General features: G+C 40.9%; 1 protein-coding gene across 1 annotated transcript; it reads left to right on the plus strand.

Moving 5' to 3' along the window:
• Positions 1 to 1,060: 1,060 nt before the first annotated feature.
• BORCS7 (BLOC-1 related complex subunit 7) lies at positions 1,061 to 13,641 on the plus strand. The gene is made up of 5 exons (XM_029932494.1): positions 1,061 to 1,236; positions 9,630 to 9,692; positions 9,796 to 9,839; positions 10,760 to 10,780; positions 12,409 to 13,641. The coding sequence occupies exons 1-5, from the start codon at positions 1,099 to 1,101 to the stop codon at positions 12,458 to 12,460; spliced, it is 318 nt and encodes a 105-aa protein (XP_029788354.1). The 5' UTR covers positions 1,061 to 1,098; the 3' UTR covers positions 12,461 to 13,641.
• The last annotated feature ends 1,542 nt before the right edge of the window (positions 13,642 to 15,183 follow it).

Below are 15,183 nucleotides of genomic sequence, written 5' to 3' on the forward strand. Positions count from 1 at the left end.
CCATTTCTGGTTTCTCTATTCTGTTCTATTGGTCTATGTGTCTGGTCTTGTGCCATTACCATGCTGTCTTGATGATTACAGCTTTGTACTACAGCTTGACGTCCAGAATTGTGATGCCTCCGGGTTTGGTTCTCTTTTTCAGGATTGCTTGGCGATTTGGGGTCTTTTGCGGTTCCACACAATTGTAGGATTGTTTGTTCTAGCTCTGTGAAGAATGCTGGTGTTATTTTAATAGGGATTGCAAGTTGTACACTTTAAAAAACATAGTTATTGTACATAAATTATACCTCAGTAAAATTAAGTACAAGAATTATATGAAAGAATCAACAGAGACATGACTCTAGACACTTGGAGGACAAAGTAATGTTGATACTGAGTACAAGTTATTTTGAACAAAATTTGCAGTATAACACCATTCTCATTTTTCCTGCATCAGCTAACAAAGAAATAGAGCTACATGAAATCATTTCAGTTATTAATCCATTTTCAAGGTGATGCCAAGTTTGCTTTTAATAGAACAAAGAGATAATTTATTATCAAAAAGTTACTAGTGATTTTGAGCACTTTCTTCATTTACTAGCCGTTAACATGGCTTCTGCTCCTCACACAGCTGGTGGCTCCTCAGAGACAAGGACTGTATCTCTTTTTTTCCTCTACCCTCAGCCTAGCACAGTTTGATATTTAGTTCATTAAATTTTACTAAAGTTGAACTAGATGATCTTAATTCATTCTCATAAACTTTTGGAGACCTGAACATTATTAATGTTTTCTTACTGATAAACACAAGAGGCAAAGATTGAGTAATTTGCAGTCACACAACTAAAAGGCAGAAGTAGGACTGTAATCGAGGCCTCCTGTTTCTAATCTATGGATTTACTGAAACAGTCCTCTATGTGCACTGGGGCCTCATCTTCCTCAGGATATCAACTGAGTATCTTAAATGAATTTAAAGTTAGTTAAGGTCAATCTCCGCTAAGCGCATGCGTTCCTTCCTTTTCCCACGGTGTGAGAAACACCGCCTCGTTCCTTCCGCTTTGCAGCTCTTTTGGCCCCAACGACTCGCCGTCGCTCGGGAGGAGGTGTTCGCTAGATGAAGTGATGGCGACTGGGACGCCAGATTCGCAAGCGCGATTTGGTCAGTCTGTGAAGGGGCTCCTCACAGAGAAGGTGAACACCTGTGGTACGGACGTCATCGCGCTCACTAAGCAGGTGTTGAAGGGCTCGCGGAGCTCTGAGGTTAGCTGGGAGTGGACTTTCCGGCCCGATATTCCGAGGACCCGAGTATTCCATAGCTGTGGGAAGGGGATCGCATTTCCTCCTGGGAATTGTAGGCTGTGACCTGCTTGCCAACGAGTAGCGCTCATTCGTGAAGGGCGCGTGTTGCATTCTGGGGTGTGTAGTCTGAGTGGGATTATCGTTGTAGGGAGGGAAAGAAATGGGTTGGTGGGAATCTGCTCTAAAGCGGATTGCTGCAGGACAGGGGATACGATAGTGATCCTAGCCAGTTGTTAATTTGTTTCATGGGGCTGTCTCTAGTGAAGACCTTTTCCTTTCGGGCTCTCAAATTCAGCATGGTTTTGCCTTCAACATCTCAGATTCTTTCCCCGCTTTTGTGAATCGTCAATGGGTTTGTTCTTTTCTGATTTGTCTTTCTAGCCGTAGTTTTGTTTTTCTCTTAGATTAGCTTTTTCCTTTGCCCCGATATCCCCTTCATCCTCTAGCTGCTTCTATGAATGCAGTCATATGATGATTTTCACACCAGAATGTTCTATATGTGTTCACTTCGTATCCAAAAAAAGACCTATTTATTGTACTCTTAGATAATCACCCAGGAGAAATGAAAATATATGTCCAACACAAAGACTTGTATATGTATATAGTATCACTATCCATTATAGCTCCAAACTGGAAACAATCCAAATGTCCATTGATAAGTGTGAATGGACAAACAAAGCAGTTCTTTTGGCTCAGCCATTCTACTCCTAGGTTTTATCCAAGAGAAATGATTACATGTTTCTCATTTTGCTACACCCATAACGCATTATCTAAGTTCCTGTTTTGATTTCTTTAAGCTGGAACATCTTGAATACACTTGTGAAACAATCTGAGTACAAAGTCTTTCTTCTATAGACCTTTACCACTGTCTTGCTCATAATTAAATCAATGGCAGTGCCTTAGCTGCTCATCTTCAACAAGTATTGCTTATTTTCAACTTAGTTTTCATAATAATGTAACTCTGACTCTTAACTCATATTTCATCAGTTTTATATTGTTTTATTAAGTTATATAATGGCAGTAACAAGCATAATATGACCAGAAATTTTTGGACCTGTATATGAATATTCATAGCGGCTTTATTCATTTTAGTTTAGGGTCCGGTAGAATTGTCTTTACAGAATTATCTTTCATTTTATGTCCTTAGCTTTTATTGGTAGTGACTACAAGAAACAACTATATGAAGAAGCATTTACTATAACACTATTGTTGAAGTCACTGATTTGGTGATCTTGAGTATGTTTTGCGTGAGGTTACACATGATACTCATTTTAGGATTCAGTAGCAGAGGAAAGTCTGTCTCTTTTTTAGGAATTGTTATGTTGCCATTTATCAGATAAGAATTATGCTTGAGGTGTTTCACTTTTGCCTTGGTTGCATGGAAGTTCTTACATCAGTTTTAGTTGTAGACATGTTTACTTCCTTCTCCTTATAATGACTTTTACATTCTGTTTTTTTAAAAAAAAGTGTGTAGGGGTGTATACAAACTCATAATTAGGTAGAAATTGCCTTGAATCTTTTTGGAGGAGAGCAAGGTATAAATATATAAGTTAAAAAATAGTGTTCATAAGGGTTTTTTTTAATGTATATTTATTTTTGAGAGAGAGAGAGACAGGGAGAGACAGAGTGTGAGTGGGAGAGGGGCAGAGAGAGGGAAACATAGAAAGTGAAGCAGGCTCCAGTTTTGAGCTGTCAGCACAGAGCCTGACTTGGGGCTCAAACCCCACGAACCGGAACCGTGAGATCATGACCTGAGCCGAAGTTGGACGCCTAACTGACTGAGCCACCAGGCGCCCGATAGTGTTCATAGTTAGCCACCAGTATATATTTGATGGCTTGAGCAAATGGCCAGAAAAGAATTCTTGAGCTGTCTTTGGTGCAAAAAAAAAAAAAAAAATAGTGATTTTATTAAAGCCCAGGGACAGGACACATGGGCAGAAGGAGCTGCACTGGGGTTGTGAGGAGATGACTCATATACTTTTAAGTTAGTGAGGGTTAGGGAGAGCATAAGTCTCTAAAGAATTTGAAAGCAAGGCTTTCAGGACCTTGCGCCGCTAGCTGCTGTTAAGATAAGGTTACTTTTAGTCTTTAATAAAACAAAAACATTAAGCAAGTAAGGCAGCCACGAGTTCTTTGAGCAAGGTCACACTCTGCATGTTTCAGGTGTGTATCAGTGGGCTGCAGCTGCAAGGAGATTTGATTTGTTACTTTTTTCTTGCCTTGCCAGCACCAGTATGTATTGAACATCCATATTAATCATAAAAACTTAACTACGTGCTGGACATTGCTGTTTTATGTAGCTTAATTCATTAAATACTTAATAATATTTATAAAATAAATATTATTTTATAAATAAGAGAGGATACAAAGAGGAATTTAATTGGACCAAGGTTACAGAGTAGCTAGGAAGGAGGGGAACTAGGATTCAAACCTAGGCAGACTGGTTCTAGGCCCGTAAGCTTGGGCACCACTTCTCATGTGGTCCCAGCTGGTTAAGTGAGACCAAAAAGCCATGGTGTCACCATTGACTGCCCTAATGTCACTTGCTCCTTTCTAAAGTTCCTCCTTGTGTAGTTTTCACATGAGATTCTTCTATAGTAGATTTAGAGTGGGTGCTCAGTAAGTGGTGCGGATTAAGTTAAACTGAAATCAGGGGCACCTGGGTGGCTCAACTGGTTAAGCATCTGACTTCAGCTCAGGTCATGATCTCACTGTTCGTGGGTTCAAGCCCCGCATTGGGCTCTGTGCTGACAGCTCAGAGCCTGGAGCCTGCTTCAGAGTTTGTGTCTCCCTCTCTCTCTATCCCTCCCCTGCTTGTGCTCTGTTTCTCTCTAAAAAATAAATAAACATCAGGAAATTTGAAAAAAAAAACTGAAATCAGCCCTGCTTTCTGTGAGGGTTGACTCATCATCTCTCAATTCTCTGACTTTTACCTTTTTATTGGATCTCTCACATGGTACTTATCACATACCATATTGACTTTTCACCTAGTTACTTATGTGTTTTTGTTATTTCCTTTATTAGACTATAGACTATTTGGAATGTCTTATTGATTTTCTTTTTTTGTCTTTGTTTTTTTGTAGTATTTATCAGTACTGTACTTTATTCCTTTTTAAGACTAAGTAGTATTGCATTGTATGTATATGCTACATTTTGTTTATCCATTCATTTGGTGATGGAGATTTGTGTTATTTCCACTTTCTGGGTTTGTAAATGTGCTGCAGTAGGCATTTGCATATAAATACCTATTTGAGACCCTGCTTCCAATTATTCAGTGTGTATATCTAAAACTGTAATTGCTGGATCATAGTCATCTGGTAATTCTATGTTTAACTTTCTGAGGAACCACCATAGTGTTTAGCACAGTATACCATTTTTATCTATCTATCTATCTATCTATCTATCTATTTTTAGAGAAAGAAAGATAGCATGAGCAGGGAAGAGAAGCAGGGGGGGAGAGAGAGAGAGAGAGAGAGAGAGAGAGAATGAATGAACAAATAAATGAATGAATCTGAAGCAGGTTCCATGCTCAGTTGGAGCTTGACGTAGGGCTCTATACCGTGAACCTGGGATCGAGAGTTAGAGGCTCAACTGACTGAACCACCCAGGCGCCCTGTGAGTGCACCATTTTATGTTGCCACCAATGCACCAGCATTCCAAATACTTCACATCATGGACAGGTGTCATTTTCCTTTTTTTTTTTTTTTTAATTTTCCTTTCTTTTCTTTTCTTTTCTTTTTTTTAATTTATTTTGAGAGACAGAGAGACAGTGCAAGCAGGCGAGGATCAGAGAGAGAGGGAGACACAGAATCCAAAGCAGGCTCCAGGCTCTGAGCTGTCAGCACAGAGCCCGATGCAGGGCTGGAACCCACGAACCATGAGATCATGACCTGAGCCAAAGCTTAACCGACTGAGCCACCCAGGCGCCCCATCATTTTCCTTTTTAAAAAAGGTTTCTTTGTGTTTGATAGAGAGTGTGAGCGGGATATAGGATCTGAAGCAGGCTCCGTGCTGACAGGAGAGAGCCCGATGCATGGCTCGAACTCATGAACTATGAGATCATGACCTGAGCCCAAGTTGGACTCTCAACCGACTGAGCCACCCAGGCACCCCCCCATTTTTTTTTTATCATAGCCATCTTGATAGGTGTAAAGTGGTATCCCCCTGTGGTTTTGATTTGCATTTCCCCAAAGGCTAGTGATGTTGAGCATCATTCTTGTTCTTATATTGGCCATTTGTGTATCTTTTTTGGAGAAATGTCTATGAAGTCCATTGTCCATTTCCAGATTGGATTTTTTATTGTTGAGTGTAGGAGTTCTTCATGTATTCTGGATAATTCTTTATCAGATATTATTTGCGTATGCTTTCTCCCATTCTATGAGTTTCCTTCTCATTTTCTTGATAATATCCTGAGCTCAGTGAACTGGATCTCCTAGGGAAACATTGTTTTAAGTGTTTACAGTTTATTTTCACACAACACCTTCTGCTTCTGATTTTCTTGGTGTCTAGTGGCAGTTGTCTTCTCAAAGGTACTCCTTTTTGTTCCTTAGACTTTCTTCTCCAGCTCTTTGATTTGATATCCATGTAGCTCAAATGGTCTCAGAGCCACAGGACACCCCCTTGGGGTCAGTCCTGAGGGAAAGGAAGTTCTCAGTCTCATGGTAGACATGGCGCCTAATTTTTAGTTTCAATCCTTCTTAGCCCATAGGGCATTGCTTCTCTTTTCAGCAGCCTCCATGTAGCTGTTTTGTTTGATTCGCTGACAATTTCCATGTGTAAAGCTCTCCTTCCACAGCATTCATGTAATAAATATTTATTGTCTGTTGTGTGCCATGAACTATTCTAGGCATAAGGGACACAGGCCCTGTACTTAGGAAGCTTACATTTTAGTGAAGAGACAGGTAAACGAATGAACTGAAAAATCAAGTGGCAGTAAATATTTTGAAGAGAGCCTAAGGTGGGATTAGAGAGTGATGAAAGGGATTTCCTTAAATAGGGTGATCAGGGAAGGGCTCTCAAAGGAGAGGACATTTGAGGACACTTGAATGAAGTGAGGGAGCAAGCCACGTTGCCGGCTGGAAGCAGTGCATTCTAAGCAGATTAAGTGGCAAATGCAAAGGCCTTGAGATGGGAATGTGTGCAAGGTGTGCAAGGAGGCCAGTGTGGCTGGAGCAGCAGGTGGGGAGGAACGTGCCAGCCTGTGCCCTCAGCACGTCTCCTCCAGTTGAGTTGTGTGCTGAGTAAAGGGTCCATTGTATTTTATCTGAAAGTTGTGTAAGGCATTTATGCTTACTATCAGAACTACACGATTTAATGCAATAATATGGGAAATGATTAACTAGAATGAAAAAAAAGAGGGATTGTATTGCCATGCAAACTAAGCTGAAAAATCTTGTTGAAGATGAGGAGCTAACAAAAACAACTCAACAACAATACTTGTTGAGGATGAATAGCAGAGATCGCTGTTGAGTTACTTACGAGCAAAACAAGGCACAAGCCCAAGGGGAAATACTCAAGACAGTGTTCACTTTAAAGAAGCCCAAACCAGACATCTTAGATGATGTGTTATGATGTGTTACGTGCGTGGTCAGTTTATGCAAGAAAAGGATGCAAAATGCCAATGAATGCATCTGTCATCAAAGAAGGGGCCTTGGCCCTGCATTGCAACAGCTCCTGCATTCCAGAAATCCCGTCTCCTTGAGTCAATCTTCTAAATGATCACCCCCCCACTCGCCCCCTTTAACCGCCACTTCCGTGGCTCAGGCCACTTTCCTTGCTTGCCTAGACTATGTCTAACCAGTCTCCCTGCCTTTAGTCTCCACTCCAGTCCATTCTGCTTGCAGCTCTTCAAACACGGTAAATCCGATCATGCTGGACCTTTAAGTCTCAGCTTAGAAGTCACTTCATGTAGGAAGCCCTCCCTGAACTTCTGCCCCTATGATGGGTTGGACCCCCCTTCCCCCCCCCCCCCCCCCCCCCCCCCCCCCCCCCCCCCCCCCCCCCCCCCCCCCCCCCCCCCCCCCCCCGTGCTCCCAGGTCATCTGATGTTTCCCTACCAGCAGTTCCCACAGGTGTTGTAGTGCCTGTGTCCTCTTCGTGACACCACATTGTGGGCCCTGTGAGGACAGGGGCTCTGTCTCTTCCTGGCGTATCTGAGCACTTAATAAATGTGTGTTGACTGAGTGAATGAATGAGGAAGATTCTCTTAGAACCTTGTTTTCTGCCATCACGTTGTCAGTCACCATCTCCATTCTGTAGGTCTTTGGATTTTGACACTAAAAGGTGGTCACAGGGAGGAAACAGGCACTCTGATACATTGTGAATGGGGATGCAAAATGGTATAACCCTAATGGAGGGGAAGTTGGCAGTATGTAGCAAAACTAAAACCCTCTGATCCAGCAGTCACAGTCATGATTCTGTGAGTCCTCTATCCCAAAGATACTCTAGCAAAAGACACGAAGATATATAAGGTGTTTTTTGTAACACTGCTTATAATAGCAAAGACTGAAAATAGCCCCCAAATCTACTCCAGACAACTGGTTGAATAATCTTGTGGTGATATACATTTATTAATTTATTCATCATTCATTCACTCACTCACTCACTCACTCACTCATTCATTCACATTTTAGAGCACACGAGCAGGGGAGAGGGGCAGGGGGAAAGAGAGAATCTCAAGCAGGCTTCATGCTCAGTGTCGAGCGCGACACTGGACTTGATCCCATGCTACTGAGATCATGACCTGAGCCAAAATCAAGAGTTAGATGCTCAACTGACTGAGCCACCCAGGCGCCCCGCCTACAGGGACGGACGTCAGTACAATGTAGTGCTCTGTGGCCATAAAAGAGCAATGTGCAGATTCAGTATATATTTTGCTACAGGTGTATCTCAGCCTATATTTTCAAGTGAAAATAGCAGGGCATAGAAGAGTGTATGTACTTGGTTACATCCTAAGTAAGAAGGGGAGATTATATACATATGTCCACTTTAAAAAAAGGAACAATGGAAAGATAAACCCAAAACTAAAACACACACACACACACACACACACACACACACACACACACACACATTTTTAAAAATTTGAGTAGGCTCCATGCCCAACATGGGACTTGAACTCACAACCCTGAGATCAGGAGTCACACACTCTACCAACTATGCCAGCCAGGTGTCCCTAAAAAAATACTTACGCATAAGGGAGAGGAAATGGAGAGGGGAAGGGACAGGGATGAAAGGTCTTATTATTTTACTGTTTTGACTTTAGAAGCACATAAAGGTTTATTAATTTTAAAACTTAAAAATATAAAGAAATAAATAACAGTCACTGTGGGGGAAATTATCTGGGGGCTGTTGCAGTGCTGGTGCTTCTGGTGAATTTGAGGCCATCGATCCCCTTTTCATCAGAATCACTTGGACCAAGGGAACAAGGACAGTGTAGGACACACAGTAGTAGCTCTTCTTGCATGATTGGAGTTACTGTCTGCCAGGAACAGGGTGGGATGGTGGGCCAGAAACTACTGTCAACCTCCTCTTGGCTCTCAGTACTCACCGAGTCCCATCTCAGTGGCCACAGGCCGCCCACCCAAATCAGAGCCAGCTTTTGTGCTGTCAGGACCCGGCTGCCAGCTACAGGGACTCCTCAAAATCTGTATCCTCGTTTCTTGTTCCTTCCTTTCTTCCCTTCCTTTCTTTCTCTTTCTCTCTCTTTCTTTTTTAATTGAAATACAGTTGAAATTCATTGTTATGTTAGTTTCAAGCCTACAGCACAATGATTTGTAATTTTACTTGTAGCTGTGCGCACTGTAAGAATAGTTACATTTCTCCTGGTCTCTGCCCGCCCTGTCAGCCGTCCTTCACGTGATGCTTTCCTGTCTCAACCCTGAGCTGCTCGCAGGCCTTTTTTGCTCTGTGTCTCTCACTCCATTTCTTAACAGCTGTATTCCTACCATTCTTTTTAGCCCTACCATAGTTCCTGTACCCTTACTCCACCCCAAATCTCAGATTTGTCTTTAAGAAACCAAAAGGTTAAGTTCTCACTGGGCCCATGGAGCCAAAGTTTCCTTTGCTGGCTTCTTTAGGTGCTTGGCATAGAAGTCAGGCCAGGAGCTCTGCAGTTACGGAGCCCCTGATCTCCTGGCGGTGGAACGGAGGCGAAATCCATGCCAGAACTGCCATAGTGACCGTGACTTTGGACTTTCAACATGAACAAATAGAAAATCATCCTCTGTTACATTTGGGAGTTTTTGTGATTGTGTGAGGGGACGGGAGGAGGGAGGGCAGTGGTTTCACAGCTGCAGAGAGAAGATGACAGGAAGTTTGGAGACTTTGATTACCGCTTTATTTTTGTCTTCCAGCTGCTAGGTCAGGCAGCTCGAAACATGGTACTACAGGAAGACGCCATCTTGCACTCAGAAGATGTAAGACACTTCCTTGTATGAACTGGGGTTTCTGTACATAATTTGTGTGGCTACAGGGAAGTGGAGTGTATCAATTTCTCTTTTTGTGTGTTTCTTAATGCAGAGTTTAAGGAAAATGGCAATAATAACAACACATCTCCAGTACCAGTGAGTATGCCCTCTCCAGTGACTACTGGCTACAAAATCATTATCCCCAGGCTCCCCCCTGTTGTGGCCTTTGTTCTTCAGCACATTTCTCTATGAAGGCAGTGGTTGGGAGTAAAAGTGGGGTTAGTCAAGGATGAGCTTCTGGAAAAGATGACTGAGACTGCACAAGTCGGGGTGTGGGGTAAGATCAAGGGTGGGAACTACCTTTTGGTGGGCCTCTCTGTGTCTAAGTGAGGGCACCTCAGAGGGAGAGACCATAACCCCACAAGGGCAGGGACTGTACCAGGACCACGGTAGCACAGTGCCTGGCACTCAGTAGACACTTAATCCGTATTTGTTGACTCCCTGTGCCCAAGGTCTCTCCTGGGGAGTCTGCTCTTTCACTAGGGAATCAAGTGTAACTCTGACCTGTATCCCAGAGTCTCACTTATGACCCAGCCCTAGTACATATAAATGATCCAGGAGATTTTGAAATATATAGAACCCCTTCTCTGTTATAATTTTGGATAAAATTATAGTTAGTTTTTCATTGTATTTCATTTTACTTTATATTTTATATACTAATGTGCCTACTGTATGATTAAGAGTTTAAGTCTTGATATTTAAACAGCTAAATGTTCATTCTTTGGGTGTGCACATATCGCACGGGTGACCACTAGACTGCACATACGAACTGAATGTGAGCCACGCGTATATATAGTGTTTGCACCACCTCCCTTTAGGTTTAGAATCCATCTTTTTTAGCAACTCTACACTCAGATATTGAACAGAGCTTCAAGAACAGTCTTAGGCTAGAATGGACAGAAATACAGAATGTGACAGAAGCCGGAGATTTGTTCTGCCTACGTGTATCTAGCCATAAGTTGCACTAGTTTTCTGAGATTTTTTATATTAATTTCCTTTTTCCTTTTCTGATTTAGGCAAGAAGCTATTCAGAAGAAGTAAGTAACCCCAAAGGTAGGGGAGTTGGGTGGGAGGCAACTGAAGCAGTCTGCAAAGAATTCTACTTCTGGGCTGAGGATGAGTGTGAAACTCTGGTTGGCATATGCCCTTAAATTGACATATGCTCAGGGATAGCTCATTTGGGATATAAAGAAGACAGTACGGTTGACCCTTGAACAATATAGGTTTGAACTACATACACAGTTCCACTTACACACAAATTTTTTGGATAAATACAATACAGTATTGTAAATGTATTTTCTCTTCCTTATGATTTTCTTTCTTTTTTTAAAAAATATTTTGTGTGAGAGACAGAGAGCAAGTATGCAAGCAGGGGGATGGGCAGAGGGAGAGGGAGTGAGAGAATCTTGAGCAGACTCCACATGAGCACAGAGCCTGACTCAGGGCTCGATATCATGACTATGAGATCATGACCTGAGCTGAAACGAAGAGTCAGACACTTAACCTACTGAGCCACCCAGGTGCCCTGTCTTATGATTTTCTTTCTCTTCTCTTCTCTTTTCTCTTTTCTTTTTTCTTTTCCTTTCTTCCTGCCTGCCTTCCTTCCTTTCTTTTTTCCTTCCCTTCCCTTCGCTTCCCTTCCCTCCCCTCCCCTCCCCTCTCCTCCCCTCCCCTTCCCTTCCCTTCCCAACCCAGAAGCCTTACTGGTAACAGGAACATCTATTTTGTATATGTATTATATACTATACTTTTATAAAAAAGTAAGCTAGAGAAATATGTTATTAAGACAATCATAAGGGTATATATAGGTTGCTCAGTTAGTTAAGCATCTGACCCTTGATATTGGCTCAGGTCATGATCTCATGGTTTGTGAGTTCAAGCCCTGTGTCAGGTTCTGAGCTGATGACATGGAACCTGCTTGGGATTCTCTTTCCTCTGCCTGTCTCTCTCTCTCAAAAATAAATGAAGAAAGAGAGAAAGAAAGGGAGAAAGAAAGGGGGAAAGAGGGAAGGGAAGGGAAGGGGAAGGGAGGGGAGGGGAGGGAAGGGAAGGGAAGGGAACCCAACCCTTATGATTGTCTTAATAACATATTTCTCTAGCTTACTTTTTTATAAAAGTATAGTATATAATACATATACAAAATAGATGTTAATTGACTGTTCCTGTTACCAGTAAGGCTTCTGGTTCAACAATAGGCTATTAGTAGTGAAGTGTGGGGGGCATCAGGTTATACACAGATTGTGACTGTGCGGGGTATCAGCACCTATCCATCCCTATGTTGTTCAAGGGTTGACTGTATATTTCAAAGGTGTGCAGTAAGTCAATTCACTGCTAGTAAAGGCTTTCTAAAAATGGCCATGCGTAGAAGCCACCCTTAAGGAACAGAAAACTTTCTGCATTGTTAATACACATTAAGTAAATTAAGTGCGCTGAAGCCATTGAACAGTCTTGTTTTTTTGAGTGGGTTAAATCCATCCCTTACAATATCGGTTACTCTGATTGGCTTTACAGACTTTTGTTTGATAGTTTAGACTTCTGCCACCCTAGATGACCAGTACAAATTTTGATGTAGCTTCAGCAGCACTTCTGCATTAAAGTACAGACTGTACAGAGAGGTCTTTACTGTTCGTTCCAGATAAGCCGTTTTCTCTTTTCTGATTTCTAGTGTTGAGCAGTCTTCTGATCTACAGGACCAGCTGAATCATCTGCTGAAATAGTGCAGCTTGTAAGATGGCGAACGCACTTCTTTCCCTGACGCTGAGAAGGAAATCTTTTACTTAACCACTGTGCTATGGGTTTTATTTTCCATTTTCTTCTCCAAAAGTTAAGTTAGAACAGATTTGTGATGGTGTACAGTTTCTCCTGAAAAGAAGCTAGGTGGTTGAATTTTGGAAGTACTGCTTGAAGCAGATAACCCGTGCTCTTATTGAATTTTTAAATTGCTCTGTTTAGTTTTATGTTAAAGCAAAATTAAAAGAGGTCTTAGTTTTTCCCATAGAACTTTTATATGTCGAGAGCCATATTATCCAAATATGATCCTTAAGCAAATACTGAATAATGTTTTGAATTCAGAATTAGGGCTTCTATTGTGAAACCATAGGACTGATTAATATTCTTTTTTAAAGACTTTTTTTCTTTTAATCATACATTCAGAAAATGTATGTATCACAAAATAGTAATAGGTAATACCTGTTCTTTCCCTCCCGTTCCTTCTCCTCCCCTCCCCTCTCAGAGGAGATACTTATTTTATTCATTGTAGCAAGTTCCTGAATGAAAATTAGGCAAATGGTATATCTGGCCAGCTGCAGTCTTTTCCTTGACCTGCATTCCTAGAGTTTCTTTGTTGTTACTTTTGATTAATCGGCCTTGGGTTCATTTAAAAATTTTTCTAGCCATCAGCAAACTCGTAAACATTACTGCCAAATGCAAAGACAGTTGAATTACTGGGAATGAAATACTGGGAATGTGGCGTAGGGTTGTGCCATGGGAAAACCTTCTGTTTTCAGATACTTACCCATGTTTATTTAATTCATCTTACTAAAAGGCATTGCCTTTGACTGTCTTTGCTTGGTTTGAATTTTAAATGCACTCTATCGTGTTCTAGTTAGTTCTTCACTAAGGAATTGGGAGAAAGCTGACATAGGAAAATGGTGTCTTCACTGAAAGGAAAAAAAGCAATTAAGAGTCCAATTTAATTCATATTGTGTATCATCAAGTCGACTAATCATATTAGATTGTATTTATCCCTCATTATACCTATACACATTAACTTAAGGTTAAAGAAAAAACTAGGTATGAAAGAATTCAGTTATGTTATTCATTCTATAAATACTCATTACAGTTATTAAATGTAAATGGACTCAGTTCACCTTCAAAAAAAAAGGGTCACAAATTTATAGCAAATGTCATGGGGGGTTTTTTGTTTTTGTTTTTAACTTTTTTTAATGTTTAATTAGCAAATGTCATGTTAAGAGTAAAACATTTGATGGACACCTGGGTAGCTCACTTGGCTGAGCATCTGATTCCTGACTTTGGCTCAGGTCATAATCTCATGGTTCGTGGGATTGAGCCAACCCTGCAGAGCCTGCTCAGAATGATCTGTCTCCCTCTCTCTCTGTCCCACCCCCGTTCTCTCTTTCTCAGAAATAAATAAACATTTAAAAAAAGAGTAAAACATTTGAAACATAATCAGAGGGTGTTACCAACACTGTTTCTATTCAACATTTTGCTGGAGGCCATATTTAGTGCAAAAATTAAAAATAAGTATAGCTGTAAGCAATAAAGAAAATTATTATCACATGATAGGATCATCTGCTTAGAAAATCCTAGGACTGGTTTTTTAATTTAATTTAATTTTTTTTTTTTTTTAATTTTTTAATGTCTTATTTATGTTTGGTACAGGGAGAGACAGAGCATGAGAGGGGGAGGGGCAGAGAGAGAGAGGGAGACACAGAATAGGAAGCAGGCTCCAGGCTCTGAGCTGTGAGCACAGAGCCTGATATGGGGCTCGAACCCACGAACGTGAGATCTGACCTGAGCCGAAGTCGGAGGCTTAACCGACTGAGCCACCCAGGCGCCCCTGATCTTTTTATTTTAAAGGATCATCAATTCAGAAAACAAAATGAAGTCCAACCATCCAGGTATACAAGATGCAAAGAAATACCTAACATGAATTTTTTAAATTAAAAATTAAAATAAATAAAGGTGTGGCCTAAGTTTTCCTTGTCATGCTGGAACAAATATTAAAGAAACAGTGATTGCTTATATTATACCTGATAAAACAAATTTCACAATAAAAATTTTAATGGTAAATATAATATCAGTAATATGAATGGTAAATACTAAATAATGAAAACCCGTAGTACTGAATTTAGTCTTTTTTTTTTTTTTTTGAGAAAGAGAGTATGAGCAGAGGAGAGGCAGAGAGAGAGAGAGAGAGAGAGAGTCTGAAGCAGGGTCTAGGCTCTAAGCTGTCAGCGCAGAGCCCAATGCGGGGCTCAAATCCATGAACTATGAGATCATGATCTGAGCTGAAGTTGAACACTTAACTGACTGAGCCACCCAGGCACCCCCTGAATTTACTCATTTTAAAGAACATAATGCCAAAATACATGAAAGAGAAGTAGCCAGAAATGTACGGTCCGAAATGCATATATAATTTGACAGTATGTCTCTTATAGAAACAAATGGGTTATGTAGAATTAAGTGGTGATCAAACATGGAAACAAAAATCCTTCTTTAAAATCTGGAGTATAGAGAATATGTTGGAGGATAATATTTTTAAAATAGTGAAAATTCAAATGCTGTGCAGGAAAATTTATGTGATGATACCTAAGCAGTGCTATAAAGAAAGAAAATCATGCATGAAATCTGTTTTAGGGATAAGGGTGGAAATGTTTTTTTTTCCTGGGGGTTTGTGGTTAGAACTGAGGAAATCAAA

This window comes from Suricata suricatta, chromosome 2 (genome assembly GCF_006229205.1).
Source record: "Suricata suricatta isolate VVHF042 chromosome 2, meerkat_22Aug2017_6uvM2_HiC, whole genome shotgun sequence".
NCBI classification, from domain to species: domain Eukaryota; kingdom Metazoa; phylum Chordata; class Mammalia; order Carnivora; family Herpestidae; genus Suricata; species Suricata suricatta.